This window comes from Python bivittatus, unplaced genomic scaffold, assembly GCF_059951505.1.
Source record: "Python bivittatus isolate LINGU-HERP-01145 unplaced genomic scaffold, Pbiv_v1 ctg000850_np1212, whole genome shotgun sequence".
NCBI classification, from domain to species: Eukaryota; Metazoa; Chordata; class Lepidosauria; order Squamata; family Pythonidae; genus Python; species Python bivittatus.
Window position 1 is genome coordinate 8,308,739 of NW_028277112.1, and position 20,778 is coordinate 8,329,516.

Genomic DNA, 20,778 nt, shown 5'->3' on the forward strand with positions numbered 1-20,778 from the left:
CATTTGCTTTTTCTTTCTTTCTTTTTAATTAGGGAGTAACCCAGAATGTGGATATTCTATCTCTCTCCCTTACTTTTCCCTATATATAGAACAATTTGTATATAAATTTAAAACAATTATTGGCTTGTAATGGCACTTTATCAAAACAGAAATATTTAGAGAAAACATACACTTAACTTTGAAAGGGATGCATTTAGTACCTCAAATATTTGTTCTGGTTTTTAGCCAAAAGTAAGTATCTTTAATTTCATTTAGTTTCTTGAAGTTGTGTTGTCCATTTGAAGAAATATTATATAAGAAGTATGTGATTAGCTCTAAAAAGTAATGTATCTTTTCAGTTAGCAAATTATAATAGCATTTATTCCTGAAGATCTTAAAGAGCACAAGTATGGTTGGACACGTAAAGTTTGGCTGCTTGACAAATTATATGGAACATTATAGTTCCGTGAGCATTATGTAAGCAAAGAAAACTTTTTCAAGGAACAGTAGACTCCAATCCAAAGAATGATAGGCAGTGGTCTGCACCCATGACAAAACATTAACTGCTGCTTCCCTTCCCATATAGTCAATACATGCCCATCCCTGCTTGTTCATGAGTCAGGGAGGAACAAGGATTTGATAGAAATTATGAAATCTCCTCTTCCTTAATACAAAAGAGAAAAGGCTCTTTGTGTCATTGCCATGCCTGAAAGTAGGGTTTTTTTTGGGGGGGGGTGCCTTTGAGTCAGTCTTGACTCCTGACAACTGCCTGGACAAGTCCTGTGGTTTTCTTGGCAACATTTTGGAAGTGGTTTGCCATTGCCTTCTTCCTAGGGCTGATAGGGCTAGTGACTGGCTCAGAGGCAACCATTTGGCTCTGTGCCTAAGGCAGGACTAAAACTCACGGTCTCCTGCTTTCTAGCCTGATGCCTTAACCACTACACCAAACTGGCTCTCCGTTGAAAGAAGTATAATGCTTACATTTTCTGTACAATCAAATGAATATTCCTAATGCTCTGAGCAGAAGCAGATATTTGATTATTCTCTGTGACCCTTTTGGGATGCCTTAACCAAATGTTCCACATAGCCTGTACTCTAGTACTGTTTCACACAAGGGTTCCCCTCGTGTGCATTTTAGTATAGCAGAATGCAATGCATCAAGAAACTGCTTTAAACTATTACAGCAGGGATTTCCCATTATTAATCTGAGGCTATACCATGTAAAGTATCTTGTTTTTAAATGTGTAAGGATACAATTTTTTAATATAACTTATAGCAGTTCTTATATTACATGCAAACCAAGGTTTTTACGTCCTGAGATTACTAAAAACACATCTCTGTATATGATGGAGAAAAATCAAGCAGCATCTGTGAGAGCTTAAATTTAATAACTGAAACTATTATCACTAATATATTTTATTTGTTTAGGAATGAGATGTACTGAGATCAGTATACTATTCTAGGAATGGAATTACCCTCTCTTTAAAACCTTGAATTAATGTGTGTTCTATGTATTAATGTAAATCCTGTGGATCAATTCATAAATGGAGAAAAAAGTTTATTTCCTCTGAAATTTGCATCTTGGGAAACATAAAAATGAGATTGTATGCCAAGCTGGTTACTTGCAAATCAGAAAAAGGAAATCTGGAAAATGAATTTCCTATCTTCTTCTTTTGCAAACTCTGATCTTTTCACTTTACAGGGGATATTCGGAAATATTTTTAAGAAAAAAAAATAGGTCTGAAGATGTTAAGAAAATTGGTAGAGCTACCTCTAGAGAAAATATAAGCATTTTTTTTAAAGTTTAGGATTCTAATGTCCTCCCATTTTTTTTTTAACTAATAAAATGAAAGTTTATTCTTGGAGATAGTATGTAACCAGGCTAATGTGCATTTCACATATTACTGCAACACACTATGCATAGGGCTGCCCTAAAGACTATCCAGAAGTTTCAACTGGTCCAGACTGCAGTGGTATGCCCATGTAACTCCTCTGGTTTGCAAGCTGCACTGGTTGCCAGTTTGCTTCTGAACCCAATGTAAGGTTCTGGTTGTTACCTATAAAGCCCTATGTGGCATAGGGCCTGGTTACTTGAGAGACGGGCTGTCTCCCATAGCATCTACCTGACCATTTCAATCTTGCAGGGTTGGTATGCCCTGGGTTCCTTCGATTAAACAATGTTGCATATTGGGACTCTGGAAGTGCACCTTCTCTGTAGCGCATCTGCTGTCTGGAATGAGTTTTCCCCTGAAATCTGGATGGCCCCCATTCTGCTGTTGTTTAGAACAGCAGTGAAGATCTGGCTCTTCACCCAAGCCTTTGGAAACGAAGAGTGGGACCGCTTGCTTCATTCCATCTGCTCTGTTGTACTTGCTATCTTTTATCTTTTATTGATTTTACTTTATTTTTCTGTTTGTTTGATTGATTGTTGTGAGCTGCCTAGAGTTGTTACGAGTTGGGCCGTATACAAGTTTTATTTATTTGTTTGTTTGTTTACATTATTATTATTATTTTGAGGACTGTGGCATCATTTTAGTGTTTGCCTATAAGGTGGAAAAAGAGTTAACATCTGAGCAGTAGCAAATGTGATAGGAGGAGAGGAATATGACCTAAATTCTTCCTCGAGGGATAAATGTGAAGGAACTTCTCAACAATTATAATGTTTGCTATTCATTGCATATTGCCTGAAATAATTATCTTGAATTATTAGTAGTATAATTACCACTCAGAGAACCACAGATAAGCAGCATTCTCATAATGTTCCCAGAATTGATAATCTAATCCCCTGCCTTATTGTCTTTTCTGTTATGACAGTCAAACCCAGAAACGATTCATTACTTGATAGTCCAGATATTACTGATACAATTCCAAGCAGAAAGAGAAGACAACGGAACTCAAAAATTGGAAATAACAAACCGAAGGTGACATTAGAAGAAGCCCAAAGTACTTCAAAAGAAAAGTAAGATTTTTAATATATATATATGAGGGGTAGATTTATAGTGCAAAAATCTATGCATTATACCTAAATACAAGCTTCACTTTTTAAAATTAGCATTACAAGTGAGGTACAAAACCATATAAGCTTATTTATTTCTTTTTATTTTGACTTGCCGAAGCTACATTATAAAAATAAAATGTATATAAACTTTTGTAGATAACAAATTAAATCCTAATAACCTGCTTAAACTCAGTTATCTTATGCCATTTGGCTAAAGAAAAAACAAATCTTTGTAATCTTTAGGTCATTTGTAAATCCTTAAACCAGAAAGAAAGGTTATTTCTTAAAATGATAGTAGTAGTAATAGTGTATAATAAATTCAATGGGGACTTATCTGTTTGTTTAATCAGTGATGTCATCAGGTTGCACCGGAAGTGACATCATCAGGTTGTGCCGGATATGACGTGCATAACCCTAACCCTCCCTCGGATATGACCTGCATAACCCTCCTTCCCATGTGATGCAGCACTCACAAGGTCATAACCCTAACCGGACATGACGTGTTGAACCTAACCCCATCATCAAGAAAGGTGTGACGGTCAACCCTGGGGTGTCTGATTAGCTAACCCCAAACCTAATTCTATGGGCGTTCAAATCAAATCAAAATAAGGTGTCGGGCCTAGCCCAAGGAACTCCAGGAGACCATGCAGAATCAATCCAGCAAGATTTATTAGCTACAACCCCTTAACAAGAATCTTCCCAGAATGAAACCAGTTCCCAGGCTCAGCCAGTTCACACCGATGGAATTTCTCAGGGAGGTGCCAGTCTCCTCCGCTTATCTCTTCCTCGCTCCTCTGGAGATGAGAGCACATTCTTTACTCCCCTCCCACCATTCCAGTCCATCACATCAGGTGCATAATTAACAGAACCCTAGGCTGCGCTGTATTTGGGAAGCAAACCCTATTTCGGCCTCGTGAAATAAATAATAGCCTACTGATGCTTTTAATTTTATGGAGTTTTAAAATCAGCACCTTGAATGCAGGAAAAGGAGATCCTAAAGAGGCTTTATTTCTATGCAATTTTAAAATCACCCCCTCGAATGCTGGAAAAAGAGCTTTTTAAACCATAGCAGCCCCAGAGTGATTAACTAACCCTAACCCCCAACCCGTATCCTAAGGGAAGTGAAAATCATGGACAGCTTTACCATTTTTAAAAGCTAAAGACACATAGCTTGCAAATTTTAACCTGAAATAAACATGCATGTGTGTGCACACACACACACACACGTTTGCAAATTTAACCGATGACACAAGTACACACGTACACATAAATATTTTGAAGCATGACCTTAATAAAATTTTATTTCCATCCTCCCCTGCCCCCCCAGCAAAGCCAGGAAAATTTAACAGAGGAGCCAAATACTCACACAAGCAGCAGCCAACCAAGCAGCAAGTATTCAGCAGTGATACTCCTTATTGATATGTCTAGACATGTCCGAGCCATGATTCTGGGCATGCGCAGGCGTGCTTGCGATGGATAGGAGGGGATGTATGCATGTCCAGACATGTTCTAAGCACATGACTCAATGACATGCCATTATCCATCTGCGCAGGCATGTTTGGAACGGATGGGAGGGGACGTATGCACGTCCAGGCTTGATAGAGCCTGTGTTTTTGTGCACGCGTTGAGTTGTTCACGTGTCAGCTACAGGCCGCTGTGAAGTTCAGCGGTTTAAGCTCCGGCTTGCATTTGAAAATAGTATGGCAGACCCTGATGGTGATGTAAAATTGACCCCTGAACCTCCAAAACGTGGACGTAGAATCAGAAAAAAACCTGATCCATGTTGCTTCTTTGATGAGAATGCTCAGGATGAACTTATACATCCTTGTTATTGCAGGTTCTGTAAATCAACCAGTGGCAAGTAAAAATAAACATTAAGAAAAATAGTATTTTATTAGTTGAACTGGTAGCTTAATTCTATCTTATTTCCTATTTAGAAATGAAACTGCCTCAAGATGCAGGACTGACCCAGATTCTGAAAGGTTCTGTTATCAGGATCTTACATCATTGTTTAATGGGATGTCTACAAGAAGAGGAAGACCGAGGCGACAGAGCCAGTGAAACACAGTTTATTCAAAGTTTATGCAGTAGACTTTCCAAGCCCGCAGTCCTGTGGATCATCACAACCATTTCCAACAAACTGGATAAATTATATTTCACAAGAGACACACTGTGTGAACTCTGTGCTTTATTTCTTTTTGCTAACCCTTGTTTAACCATATCAGATGGTAAACACAGAGATACAATTTAATCAGAACATGTGTGATATTATTCAAACAGAAATAAAGCAGATTTCACATGGCCTGTAAATATATTTTATGATAAAATTCACTGGCTGGTTGTTAATAGTTTCTTGTAATTAATTTCTGTTACATTCTGACATATGATCCTCTTCAGAAATACAGGTAACTCAGCCTCACCCTTTGACATTACTGAAAGTGGATTAGGGCTCTTCTAGATACATTGTATGAACACCCAGAGTGTCTCTTGTGAAATATAATTTATCCAGTTTGTTGGAAATGGGTGTCCATGTAACAGACATTAATTTATCCAGTTTGTTGTTTGAATAAACTGTGTTATTGAAGGTTCGGGGATCAGTTTTACATCAAACAAATCACCATCAGGGTCTGCCATACTATTTTCAAATGCAAGCCGGAGCTTAAACCGCTGAACTTCACAGCGGCTTGTACAGTGGGGCAAAAAAGTATTTAGTCAGCCACCAATTGTGCAAGTTCTCCCACTTAAAAAGATGAGAGAGGCTTGTAATTTTCATCATAGGTATACCTCAACTATGAGAGACAAAATGAGAAAAAAAATCCAGAAAATCACATTGTCTGATTTTTAAAGAATTTATTTGCAAATCATGGTGGAAAATAAGTATTTGGTCACCTACAAACAAGCAAGATGTCTGGCTCTCACAGACCTGTAACTACTTCTTTAAGAGGCTCCTCTGTCCTCCACTCGTTACCTGCAGTAATGGTACCTGTTTGATCTTGTTATCAGTATAAAAGACACCTGTCCACAACCTCAAACAGTCACACTCCAAACTCCACTATGGCCAAGACCAAAGAGCTGTTGAAGGACACCAGAAACAAAATTGTAGACCTGCACCAGGCTGGGAAGACTGAATCTGCAATAGGCAAGCAGCTTGGTGTGAAGAAATCAATTGTGGGAGCAATAATTAGAAAATGGAAGACATACAAGACCACTGATAATCTCCCTCGATCTGGGGCTCCATGCAAGATCTCACCCCGTGGGGTCAAAATGATCACAAGAACGGTGAGCAAAAATCCCAGAACCACACGGGGGGACCTAGTGAATGACCTGCAGAGAGCTGGGACCAAAGTAACAAAGGCTACCATCAGTAACACACTACGCCGCCAGGGACTCAAATCCTGCAGTGCCAGACGTGTCCCCCTGCTTAAGCCAGTACATGTCTGGGCCCGTCTGAAGTTTGCTAGAGAGCATTTGGATGATCCAGAAGAGGATTGGGAGAATGTCATATGGTCAGATGAAACCAAAGTCTAAACTCAACTCGTCGTGTTTGGAGGAGAGAGAATGCTGAGTTGCATCCAAAGAACACCATACCTACTGTGAAGCATGGGGGTGGAAACATCATGCTTTGGGGCTGTTTTTCTGCAAAGGGACCAGGACGACTGATCCGTGTAAAGGAAAGAATGAATGGGGCCATGTGTCGTGAGATTTTGAGTGAACACCTCCTTCCATCAGCAAGGGCATTGAAGATGAAACGTGGCTGGTCTTTCAGCATGACAATGATCCCAAACACACCGCCCGGGCAACGAAGGAGTGGCTTCGTAAGAAGCATTTCAAGGTCCTGGAGTGGCCTAGCCAGTCTCCAGATCTCAACCCCATGGAAAACCTTTGGAGGGAGTTGAAAGTCCGTGTTGCCCAGCGACAGCCCCAGAACATCACTGCTCTAGAGGAGATCTGCATGGAGGAATGGGCCAAAATACCAGCAACAGTGTGTGAAAACCTTGTGAAGACTTAAAGAAAACGTTTGACCTCTGTCATTGCCAACAAAGGATATATAACAAAGTATCGAGATGAACTTTTGATATTGACCAAATACTTATTTTCCACCATGATTTGCAAATAAATTCTTTAAAAATCAGACAATGTGATTTTCTGGATTTTTTTTCCCGTTTTGTCTCTCATAGTTGAGGTATACCTATGATGAAAATTACAGGCCTCTCTCATCTTTTTAAGTGGGAGAACTTGCACAATTGGTGGCTGACTAAATACTTTTTTGCCCCACTGTAGCTGACACGTGAACAACTCAGCACGGACACAAAATCACAGGCTCTAACAAGCCTGGACGTGCATACGTCCCCTCCCATCCGTTCCAAACACGCCTGCGCAGATGGATAATGGCATGTCATTGAGTCATGTGCTTAGAACATGTCTGGACATGCATACATCCCCTCCTATCCATCGCAAGCACGCCTGCGCATGCCCAGAATCATGGTTCTGACATGTCTAGACATATCAATAAGGAGTATCACTGTTGAATACTTGCTGCTTGGTTGGCTGCTGCTTGTGTGAGTATTTGGCTCCTCCGTTAAATTTTCCTGGCTTTGCTGGGGGGGGCAGGGGAGGATGGAAATAAAATTTTATTAAGGTCATGCTTCAAAATTTTTACATGTATGTGTGTACTTGTGTCATCGGTTAAATTTGCAAACGTATGTGTGCGTGTGTGCACACATGCATGTTTATTTCAGGTTAAAATTTGCAAGCTATGTGTCTTTAGCTTTTAAAAATGGTAAAGCTGTCTGTGATTTTCACTTCCCTTAGGATACGGGTTGGAGGTTAGGGTTAGTTAATCACTCTGGGGCTGCTATGGTTTAAAAAGCTCTTTTTCCAGCATTCGAGGGGGTGATTTTAAAACTGCATAGAAATAAAGCCTCTTTAGGATCTCCTTTTCCTGCATTCAAGGTGCTGATTTTAAAACTCCATAAAATTAAAAGCATCATTAGGCTATTATTTATTTCACGAGGCCGAAATAGGGTTTGCTTCCCAAATACAGCGCAGCCTAGGGTTCTGTTAATTATGTACCTTATTTTGATTTGATTTGAACGCCTATAGAATTAGGTTTGGGGTTAGCTAATCAGACACCCCAGGGTTGACCATCACACCTTTCTTGATGATGGGGTTAGGTTCAACACGTCATGTCTGGTTAGGGTTATGACCTTGTGAGCGTTGGATCACATGGGGAGGAGGGTTATGCAGGTCATATCCGAGGGAGGGTTAGGGTTATGCACGTCATATCCGGCACAACCTGATGATGTCACTTCCAGCACAACCTGATGGCATCACTGATTAAACAAATAGATAAGCCCCCAGTGAATTTAGTATACACTTTTACTACTGACATTATGTTTATTGTTTCAGAAACTGGATCAAATTTTGCATCTGCTGAAGCTGTAGTTACTGAAGTGTGTTTCTTTGAATGGTGTTGGGTCAGTGTTCTGATCTTAAATGTTTTGTTTCATAAATGAATCTATTTTTTTTTAATTATGATTTTCCTACTGACTATTCTTATAAAAATCCAAGTATTACACATGAGCTACTGGAATGATATATACTGTCCACCCTCCCTTAAACTTTTAGAGGAGAGATATAGATGTTACATTATGTGATGCCCCTTATATGGGAGTCTAGCTTATCCACAACTGATGAGGGAGGGTGAAAGTCATATAAAATGCCATACATTGGGGGCATAACGTAAGGTAACATCAGTATTTCTCTGCTCAGACAGATTAAGGGAAGGTGACTGTGTATATACCATTGTATGTATACCACTATATTGTGTAACTAGTCCTGTAACTGCTGAACACTAGCACCTAGATAGTGCCTAAAGCTAATGCACTATAGATAGTCATTTAAACTGTGAAGGTCGGTGAGTTCAATTCCTTGTAGAGAGTTTGAACTCCATCAAATAACATCTGGCTAACCATGTCTGATGAATCCCAATAGGACAAATCTGGTCACATGGTACTTCCTGATGGTCAGTGTAACTGAAAATATTGCACATGGTAAAAAAAAAAGTTCTAGGACTTTTGTTGGATAAGTATCATCAAATCTCAAAGAAACCAGATGTTTTTGAGCTTTCCTTGATATTTTATGCAATAATACATTAGATATGTAATGATTTTTAATTTTCCTTAATATTTTATTGGCAACGCTTATGAATTTTTAATACTTCAATTAAAATTCAGTATGTTATTTTAACTTTGTTGTTGATAAAGGTTAATTTTTCTAATTATACCTCTTTTTGTCATAAAATAGTCTAATCCAGATTTTGTTGTCTATATTATACATTTTTAATTGTGACTAATTTATTGTTAATATTTCACTTGCCACTAGGCATTATGTGAACTTGTACTATTATTTTCTAGAGGTTGTGTGATTTTACCTATAAAACTTTGGAATCTAATATAATTGTTTTCCCTCTTGTTTTGAAATTTAACTATATTTCACTATTCATTCCAGTGGAAAAAGAATACACGTAGTTTTGCTTTTTATGTGGCACAGTTTCTAGCTTTTCAAGATATTACAGTAGTCTATATCTTTAATAAACGAGCATATTGATAAATCCAACTTATGTGACTAATATGTTTTAGGTAATTCCTTCTCATTCGCATCTCTTTTTTAAATATCATAGATACAAATACATTTAGCTAACGACAAAACACTTTTTTCAGCAAAGAGGATCAAATGTTAACATTACTTTTTTAGTATGTGTTGTATATCTGTTACACTTTTAATGCTCCATTTATAGATTATATTTTTGTAAGCTGCCATTAAAGCCATTTTAAGCTGCCCAAAGCTATTTATTTAAAATGATATTTAAAATACCTCTTTAAAGTTAAGACAAAAAGTAATGTTAGAGCTTTGTTGCTGTGTTAGTAATTAACATGGGTATTTACAAATAAATGGCATTCAGATATTTTTGCAACCATCTGTATTTTCATGGGGGAGGGCAGGGACTTCCTGTTGTTTTCTACCAATTTATAATTGAAATTATTCATGTTGCATTTTTATTTTCCAAATTATTCACTTAGATGAAGCATGTGGAGGTTGAGTCATCAGGACAATTACACTGTGGACATCCACTGCAGGACATCCACTGCAGCACAAACTAGGACATCTGCACTGTGGACATCCACTGCAGGACATCCACTGCAGCGCAAACTAGGAGTCATCAGGACATTGCACATCAGGACATTACCCTGTGGTGTAATGTCCTAATGACTCCTAGTCTGTGTTGCAGTGGATGGATGGTGCACCATCCACTGCAGCACAAACTAGGAGTCATCAGGACATTACACCACAGGGCAGGAACCGTCCCCACCACCATAGATGCCAAAACGAAAGAAAACAGACACATGAGGACAGCCCTTAAGGCCTATGGGTATCTAGATTGGGCTTTTATTAAATCTACTTCTAGATCCAACAAAAAAATGGCAGACAGAGCTGAGAACCAGAGTCAAAGGAAGAATCTTGTCATTCCTTACATGGCTGGGGTGTCAGAGAAGATAAAACGGATTTTTGGAAAACACCACATACCTGTGTTTCTCAAACCCACTAACACACTGAGACAGAGGCTTTTACACCCTAAAGATCGAACGCCAAAACATAAGAAGAGCAATGTAGCATATGCAATCCAGTGCAGTGAGGAATGCTCAGAGCTCTGCATTGGGGAAACCAAACAGCCCTTACATGAGAGGATGGCCCAGCACAGGAGGAGGAACAACACAGGACCAGAATCAGCAGTTCACCTTCATCTAAAAGAAAAAGGACACTCATTTGAGGACAATAATGTTCACATTTTGGACAGAGAAGATAGGTGGCTTGAGAGAGGAGTGAAGGAATCCATTTATGCCAAAGTGGAAAATCCTTCCCTCAGTAGAGGTGGAGGCCTCAGACACAACTCGCCTCCCATTTTCCAGGCTGCCCTTTCAACAGTCCCCAGGAAGATTAAGAACAGTTCAAAAGTTCACCAGGAAGGCAACACTTAACATCTCCCTGGGGATGAGTGAGGGGTTGGGAGTAAGACATCTAAATCTCAGTGACTCTACTAATCACATCTCCTATTATCTCTTCAATGAGCCTATCATGCTAGTAAGAAACACAGCTACCCTGGAAGACTTTTATGGGGTCCCCCTAACCAACTTTTTTAGACTGAAGAAGCTGCTTGGACAAGTAGTGAAACGTCTCTAACCAAAAAGAAAAGAAGTCCAGTTGCCATGACTCAGCCTCCAGACAGTTCCACCTGGATGACTGAGAATCTTCATAAACATATTAGATGAAGCATCACTGCAAGTTCTGGCTCTATTTCTTACCTCTTTTATGAAACAAACAAACAAAAAATACAAAATGGTGGTAACTTGCACTATATCAGGAAAAATACTTATTTGTAGTTCAAATGAAGTAGGGTGCTCTATGTAAAGAGATTTCAGTATAACAGGAAAGTAAACAGGAAAGTAAGTTCTTGGGCTAAAATTCTGAGCTTTATGCAACCCAGTGGAATGCTAAGATTACTACCCTGGGGTTCTGGTTGGAATATAGTTCTTTTGCTTTCTTGTGAAAGCTTTTCTGGGGAAAGTTTCTCTGGGGAACAAAATCACTCTGTACATCAGGATTTTGGAAGGCAACTGACATAAATTTGAAAATGGAATCTTTAGAGTACGTGGTAAATTACGATCAATGTATTTTACAATTTTGTGAATAATAAGCTCTGAAGTTACAGCAATACATTTCTAAGGAAATATCTACAATATATTTTAATATGCACAAGGCTGTGATAACTTTTAAATGTTGGTACTGTCTCTTACAAAGGGCAGTGATGATTCTTAGTCACAACCATAAGAGTATTAACAATAGGATGGGAACATTATCCGCCTGCATGTTTGGCATAGAATTACTACTAATGTGTTTATATTTACTCAGAAGGCTATAGACGAACAGAAGTTCTAGAAAGTGACTTGCTTGGGAAACAGTAACATCGGTGCTTCTTACTACATGCCCCTTTCCTTAATAAAACAGGAGCCTTGAAGTGAAGCAGGATTGAACTTTGCATGCTGAATAAAAAAACAAAGCTTTTTTTAGTATTTGCAGTAAATATGAATGATTCATTTATCCTAGCTATGGCAAAAATCTTCAGCTTATTTTCAGGGTCATGACTCATCTTGCATCTGGATCTGAAACCAGTGTGGTCCAGTGAATAGCTTATTAGGCTTGGATCTTGGAAATCTCATTTCATATCCCAGCTCAGGCCTGGTCTTACTGGGTGGCCCTGGGCAAGATGCTCTCTGTGCTGATTCCACCACCATCTGTAAATGAGAACAGTAAGGACTAACACCATTGTGTAACTTCTGAGGACAGGTAAATTTATTATAGAAGTCTTATTACAAGTTTTGATACAAGATATTTGAACCATGATACAGGATATTTAACTAAGGTTTGCTCCTTTTTAAATCAATTCATATCCTAGTTGTGTTAAACCCCTCACATAAAAACAGTCTTTGCTGAAGAATGCTAGGTGAATCCTCCTTTTTAAATCAATTCATATCCTAGTTGTGTTAAACCCCTCACATAAAAACAGTATTTGCTGAAGAATGCTAGGTGGATAGTTGCAACTACTAGACTTTTGTCATCCCTGCCAGGCGGTATCTGAAAGCCCGGGCTTTGCGGTTTGATGCTGAGAACCTTTTCTCTTCTGCTGCCACTTCGTCAGTTATACTCAGAATTGAAGTGGGTTGCAAACAAGGATCAAAGAAAACTGAAGACTAACATTATGGGTTTTCCTTCTGGTGGGTGTGAGACTGACCTGTGCAAAGACACACTCATGGGAATTTTAAGTGCATGGCTGCCTGTACACCTCGTTTAGTGATCTATATTATCTCCTTGGGAAATGTCTTTCTTAAGTTGCACAGGATTTTCTTCAAAATATTGTAGAGGACATAAACAGCTTTTCTCTCGATAACCCTCTGCCTTCTTAAAAGCATAGCAAGTCTGCGGTACATCATGAATTCCTGAAGGATTATATCTCTTCTTTTGCCTAATTTATTGCTTGTGGCTCGCCTTTTTAAACACTGAATTCAAGCTTTGTTTAAAATGTGGTTTGCTACTACCAGTGATTCAAATTGCAAAAGCCTTGGCTTATCTTGAATTTCAGCTTTCTCAGAGGACCCTGCAGATGTTGGTATTATTGTCTCACATGAAGCAATATTTTACTGAAAAGGTTTAACTCTGTGAAATTGGATGCTATTTAAAAAGGCATCAACCTTTTTAACAGCCTATTGAGAGTATGAAGTTTATACTGCAGTCACTTAAAAAAAAAAAACACAATTCTTTTCTTTCAAACGTGCATGGCACTGCATTTTAGAAAGGTTTACTTATTCTAATTTAGTGGGGTGTTTAGGGCTTGTATAGTATTCTTTGTAAGAGTTTCATACAGATAAATCATTTTTGGGAAGAACAGTACAGATAGTCCTCAAGGTACGACTGCAATTGGGACCAGGATTGCCATGGCTAAGCAATGCAGTCATAAAACGTGACATTACGTGACCACATTGCTTAGCGATGGCAATCCAGGCAGTCCCAGTTGTAACCCAAGACATGCAGGTGCTTAAGTGGGAAGCAGAGGGAAATCCCAAGTAAGGAGCATGGGGGTGCTGCAGGGGGTAGGGGAGGCCCTGGGAGGCTTGGCACAGGCCACACTGAGTTGAGGGAGGGGTGCTTGGTGTGGCGCAAGCTCAGAAGGGCTGGGGAATGAGGGCGTGGGGTGCATGCGATCAAAGAGAGGCCGGGGAAAGAGGGCGCAGGGTGTGTGCAATTGCAAGGAGGCTGTGGAAAAAGGGTGTGGGTTACATGCATGAATGTGTGCAGTTGGAGGGAGGCCATGGAAAGAGGGCTAGGGGCATGTGCATGCATGTGTGCAAGCACACAGAGGCCAAGGAAAGAGGGCGCAGGGTGTGTGTGATTGCAGGGATGCCGTGGAAAGAGGGTGCGGGGTACGTGCATATGTGCAAGTGCAGGGAGGCCAGGGAAAGAGGGTGCAGGGTGTGTGCAAGCAAAGGGGGCCAATGTGCGTGCAAACAAAGAATGGCCGGTTGTGGGGGAGACTTAACCCCAGCAACTTGAGACCTTCCTTGCTGGCTTCCCATTGACTTTGCTTGGAAGCCAGCAGGGACTTTGCTTGGACTTTGACTTTGCTTGGAAGTCAGCAGGGAAGGGTGCAAATGGTGATCACCTGACTGTGGGACACTACAACTGGTTGTAAGTGTGAGCTGGTTGCCAGGCACCCAAATTTTGTTCATGTGACTGTGGGAGTGCTGCAAGGGCTGGAACTTCGAGGACCGGTTGTAAGTCCCTTTGTTCAACATTGTTGTAACTTCAGATGGTCGTTGAATGAATGGTCATAACTTGCAAAGACCTTGTCTTCTAGTTTCTGTTTTAAGCCTGTTTCATACAAAATCCTTAGCAATGGAAAAATAAATAATTAAAACTAGCTCAAACATTTATATGAAATTGAAACTCTCTTCTTCATCCTGTGCCACATAATCTCAGAATGTTATTCCATTATAAAATAACATGTCATGTAACATTCATCTGGGTTTTGTGCCCCCATTTGGTACCTGTGTATGACTGAAACTAAACTTGAATTTAGCTATTGATGAGTAGATGACATAAATTAACAAACAAATGATGATTATTATCTGTGTCATAATTGGTAGCCCCCCCCCAAGAGTGAGGTAATTTTGAACATTTTATTTTAATAATAAAGAAGTGATATTTCATGCCTAGGTAAAATTATGGCTCTTTATTACTCAGAGTAATCTCTGACTTGGGATCAGGTGCTGTCACATAGCTCAGCCCATGGGAGCAAGCCCCTTTAGTTTTCAGCAGTGGAGAAATTGCTTGCAGCAACTTGGATCTTGTCTCTCTTTTCTTGCAGCTTGCACACTTCTGGTTCTGCCTTTCCTGGAACAAACTAGATCCCTTACCCTGCTAATGTTGCAGCAGTTAAGTTATATGTATGCATGGTTAGTATATAAACAATGTATTTATATTTCACCTTTCCTCCAAGAATGTGAGGCAGCATACACAGTCCTCCCTTCTCTGCTAGATTTCTACTCTTAGCAATCTGTAATAATGGAAAGTCATAGGTGCAGTTTGCAAAGACAGAGCAGAATACGCATGATTTTCCTTAATCCTCTAGCACAAATAATCCTGAGCAAAGATCTTTAGAATTGTTGAATTCAATACTGTATTTATTTCTGCTGCCGTAAATCCAGGTTGCTTTTATGGGACTGTTTGTATCAGGAAAATAAAAATCCTATGAATATTTTCTTTTAAAGTGATTGCCTCTGTAATATAAATTTAGAAATTTACATCAGAAAAATACATGCTTTATTATATTATGTTAAAATTAATAGATGGTATAGATCTATATAACAGTTTTAGAATAATATACATTCAAAGTTAATGATCATAATAATTGAAAAGTAAGGAAGAGCCCTCGCAAATTAAATGGAAGAACCCCCCAAATTTTACTATATTGCTTGAAAGTTGACCTTTAATAAAAAAGTTAAAGCAGATAACACACAAAAACAGTCTATTGCTGCAAATAGGTATAGATTACTCCTCCCAGTGTTGTGTGGTAGTTCTTTTAGTCATCTTCTGTGTTTTAAAAAATCTACAATACTTGATTTCTTGATAATTTCAAAATGCTGGGGCTGTACTCGAGTAGAATGCATGCATCTTCAGTGTGCGGCAGTCGGCCCAGACTTATATTAACAATCCTGTTGCTGTTAACCCAAAATGTGGCAATTATAGGACAGGATGAAACCATGTACAATGGATTCAGCTCTCGAGTTGCAATTCCAGCAGTAAAGTGATGGTAACCATCCTGATTAAACATTCTCTGAGGTGTCTAATATACATGAAGCAAAACTATTAACCCATTTAAAAATCATAGGATACTAATTTAGCATTGTTTTTTTTAAAAAAACCCTCTACTGCTTTACTAGAATGAGATATTCACGCTCATTATTCCAAAGATCACATAAATAACTAACATAGTTTGAATTCCTGTAAAAAAGGCTTGTTGACTTAATCTTTACATGACCACTAACCATTTTGGAAGTAGCATTTGGACCAAATAGCCTGATTAACAAATACTTTGGTTGAATAAACTGCCAAAAGCATCCTGAGTTAAATCTCATTCTTTAATTTTGCAAAAGTCTTAATAACAGCTCCCTTGGAATGGAATTGATCCAAAGTAATAATATTGTAACAGTTCCAGTTTACTTCCTCCCTCCCCCCATGTTTAGATGCTAATTCTGAACTTGCATTACCTCATAATATAAGGTGTTAATGGGTAAGCTATTCAGAATTACATCTGGTATCGAATAATATCAGTTTATGTCTTGCAGCACTGACTGCAAGAATTGAAACTGATCCCTGCATAAACAAGCCTCCCAGTGCTTGCCAGGATTTCCCGAGGATCAAACTCTCCAGCTGAGTCAAAGAAGACCTGGATTTTAAAGTTTCTTATTTCAGTGATAAATCTGAAGGTACAGAAAGCTGTATCTTCTCAACAGGTAGTTGTAATTTGTGCATTGAAAATCCTGCAGGATGTCCTTGGCTAAGAACATATTCAGTGTCTTGTAAATGTATTTAAAGAAAGTGATGGAAAAAATATAGGAAGGCCTCTGAAACTAAATCAGTCTTGAAGCAAAAATTAATCTTAATCACATGTATTTTAGCTCAAATACTTAAAGAAATTCTGGACCATCTATCTTGATCTTTCATTTATATCAAAACAGGAGATAAGTTCAGATGTGTAAATTGGAAAAACTTCCTGGATATTCTTGGACCAAGATAAGCAACAGAGTTAGTACATAATCTAAGCTGACTTGTTACATTTTTCTTGATTATTACTATGACCCAGCGGCATTAAATTTGTTTTATTCCAACTGATACTTACATACTGATGAATTGAGATTAAGAATTGAAAAATACATGATTTTTAAAGAACTACAATATATTTTTAAAACCTATTATTGTTGTTTCCTTTTTCCTTTCAAATAAAATGTAACTTGAAATAGCTGTTTTCATTACTGTAGGTTCATATACAATATGGCCTCCCCAGATAATTAAGGATACTGGGTACATTGAGAGTCTATCTTTATTGATATATTTTCATCTCTTAATTACACCACAATTACTGATAGTCTGCTCTTAAAATGGAGAACAATTCCTTTCAAATTTTAACTAATTATACTTCAGTTTCCCTGCCCCCCCTTTTTAATTTGTATTGTTTTTAAATTTTATGGAAGTTCACTGTCCCCTCTGATTCCTCAGCAGGTTATCATTTATAGACTTTATTTTGGAGGTTTTTAACATAGCTCTTAATACCTAAGTAATTATATTTTATTAATATGTTATTATTAACATCTTATTTCCTCATAATGTTATTTCATTCCGTTTTTATTATCATAAGGACTTAAATCCTTTTTACGTGCTTCATGTATCTATTTCATCTATTCCTTTGATTCCCGATTTTTCTTGGTTTTTTATAAACTAAAATAAGAATTGGGTCTAAGCAGAAACAAAGCAAAAACAGACTCAGGTATACAGGAAATCAAAATTCTGTGCTTTGGTAGTTTACATTTCTGTATAAGATTGATAAAACTGAAATTCTGTGATACTCATATATTCTTCAAATTTGAATTTTATACATAGTAATTTCAAAGGTAAAGAAACGGAGGTGAGAATTCCATTTTTTGTTATTTATCGTACTGCTACATATACTGTAATTATTTGGATTTGTAATACTATATTCAGTGGGTCTCTTCAGTCAATACAAGCTGGCAGAAATAAACCCTCTAGTGCTCCATAAGTTCTGCTGTGAGTCCTTTGTTCTCTGTCTTTGTGGGAGGAACTGTTCAGATAAGAGCTTTTGCAACATCCTTAAACCATGCACTATTAGGATTCAAGCTGAGGCAGAAACCAAAAGCTTTGTCTTTGCCAACAGCTGTATGGTACATCTGGATGATGGACTCTTCACTGATGAAACGGTGCAACTTACAGAAGAAGTTTGCTCACTACTACTCACATGTTGAGTTCTGCACTTGTTTGTATTGTCTGAATGATATCAAAACATATTTCTGATAAAAGTCTAAGATGTCAGCTACTTGCATTGACATGTTCGGAGTCCTTTGAACATTAGTGCTAACAAGAAGTTGTTTACAGTTGTGCATATGACTAAATTAGAGTGAGGTTGTTCAAGAGCCTTTGTTTTCATGCCTAACTTTTTAACTGTCACGCTGAAGACAGCAACAGAGAAAACAAAAGGAGACATCAAGCTTTAATCTTACTGTAGAGCAGAGATCAAATAACCCTTTAAGGCTATATAGGTAGTCCTCAAGTTATGATGGCAACTGGGACCAGAATTTTTGTCGCTAAGTGATGCAGTCATAAAGTGCGACATCACATGGCTGCATCACTTAGCGATGATGATCCCTGCAGTCCCTGTTGCTGTCATTAAGCAAGGATCATGGGTCATTAAATAAGCATCTCCTTGCAACTTCTTGCCGGCTCCCAATAACCAAAATCAGTGGGGAAGCTGGCAGGAAGTTGCAAGTCCCGAGCAGCTCGCAAGCAGGCTAGCAGGCAGGTAAGTGGTTGCTGCCGGGTGAGAGAGGGAATGTAGGGGTGCATGGGTGGCAGGGGAGGTGCAGTGTGAGTGTGGCAGGGTTTGGGTTGACTGCTTCTGGGTGGGAGAGGGTGGAGGATGGTGTGTGAGTGTGCACGAGTGGCAGGGAAGGCATGGTACAAGTGCAGTGAGGCTTGAGATGGCTGCTGCCTGGTGGAAGAGGGTGTGTGAATGTGCGCAAGTGGTTGGGAGGCACGGCAAGAGCACGATGGGGCTTGGGTTGGCTGCTGCCAGGTGGGGGAGACTTATCCGAGCAACTTGTAACCTTCCCTGCCAGCTTTCCAATAGGGAAGCCAGCAGAGAAGTTCGCAAATCACGAACGTGTAACTGTGGAACCCTGCAATCACTGTGTGAGCCAGTTGCCAAGCATCCAGATCATGATCACATGACTGTGGGGGTGCTGGGATGGCCAGAACTTCAAGGACCAATCATAACCACCACTCATTTAGCACTGTTGTAACTTCAAATGGTCGCTGAACGAGTGATTGTTAACTGAGGACCTGTAGACACAATTTTCTGAATATATTGTGTAAGTATGCCAAAACCTTATTTAATCTTTTGTATTCTGTCTGAGACCTCATGTGAGATTTTTCAAGCTTTGACAATTCATGGGATTTTATATATGCAAATGTGTACTGTCAAGCGGCATCTTGGTGCTCACAAATTCTGTGTTAAACCACGCTGGATGTAGTAATCTTGGTCTAAAAAGCTTTAAATGCCTTAGGTTTATATGTACAAGGTGAAATGAATCCAAATAAAAACATAGATTTTGTTTCCTCTGTTTATTTCTCATACAGTTATTTCTAGTATAACTAGAAGCTCTAGTTGGGTTTTGCTTCATTTTAAGTACTATTTCTTACAGTCAAACCAGGATGGAAGGTTTCAAAATAAGTGAGCTGTAAGCCAAGGATAGTTTTTTTTATTTGACCACAGGCCTTTGCCTTACTTGAAGGTAACAGATAAGAATATCTTTCACATTTGTTTCCTGAGTCTTCAAAAATGAGCTAAAGGAAGTCTCCTTGGGTCATGAGCTCTTGAGTACTAGATGTTTTGCTAAGGAAGGTTCTGTATCTTTTAAGTCATAGCACTCTATGCAAAAGTCATACAAAATCTCTTTTAATAGAAAAGAGGAAGCAGAAGCTTTACTATTAACAGACAGAGTAAGGCAGTTGCTTCTGGTGACAGATGCTGGGTGCAGCAGTGACAGCTGTTGTGCTCTCCTCTGATCTCTCTGAGTGATCCCCTCTGTTGAAAGACAATGTGATATGCCACACAGCCTGACCTAGATTTCTCAGAATAGGTTTTTGACTCAGTTGATGGAGGACAGTATTCCATAGCCAGTTCTGGAGTAAGAGTCAGTACTGAATACAAAATTCTGATGGCTTCTGCAGGCAGGGATCACCACTTTGTTCTTTGTCTCAGGTAGCAAAATACCTTTATCCAAACCTGGAAAGACAGATTGAATTATTATAATCTTTACTTAATAACATGCAATCCTAACCCAAATGAAATGAGGGAGATATCTGTGGGGTACTATTTAATCATATTAGCTGCGGTAAAATAGCAGAGTGCTTGACCTCACTTGAGGAAGAGGTACAGGAGTGGCATGGAGATTGGATATTCATGCAATAAATTGTCAAGTTGATGCCAATTTTATTTGCGAAACATTTGTAATTTGGGGAAATGGGGGAGGAGACAGGATAAATAGACAATTTATATTCCCCCTTTAACATGAGACAGAGCACTAGACCTCTACTATCATTTCTGTTTGCCCACAGCTAATGAGTCATTTTTTTCTCATACGACCATAAAAGTGGGAGGTCTCCATCTGACATGAAACATAGCATACTTCCAATTATAGTAGTCAGCTAGAAGACATAAGTTTTAGGTAAAGCTTTCATGTCATGTTTATTAAAAATGATGTGTTTCTTCTTTGATGCTCATTATGTTTCATGTCAATAGAATTAAATAATTTTCATAGCATAAGCCTTTGATCAGTCTTTGGAAACTGAAACTGCAATAGACGGTACTTATTTTTTCCTATAAATTGCATTGC

At 38.8% G+C, this 20,778-nt stretch overlaps 1 protein-coding gene across 6 annotated transcripts in view; it reads left to right on the forward strand.

Moving 5' to 3' along the window:
* The window catches only part of XRCC4 (X-ray repair cross complementing 4), a 147,078-nt gene that overhangs the window by 81,140 nt on the left and 45,160 nt on the right, over positions 1-20,778 (forward strand). For 4 of the 6 annotated variants that reach the window (XM_088129952.1, XM_088129955.1, XM_088129951.1 and 1 more), the window contains one exon: positions 2,794-2,938. In XM_088129952.1, the coding sequence (XP_087986078.1) occupies positions 2,794-2,938 (145 nt within the window). The other 2 variants (XM_088129954.1, XM_088129956.1) reach the window with 2 other exon arrangements.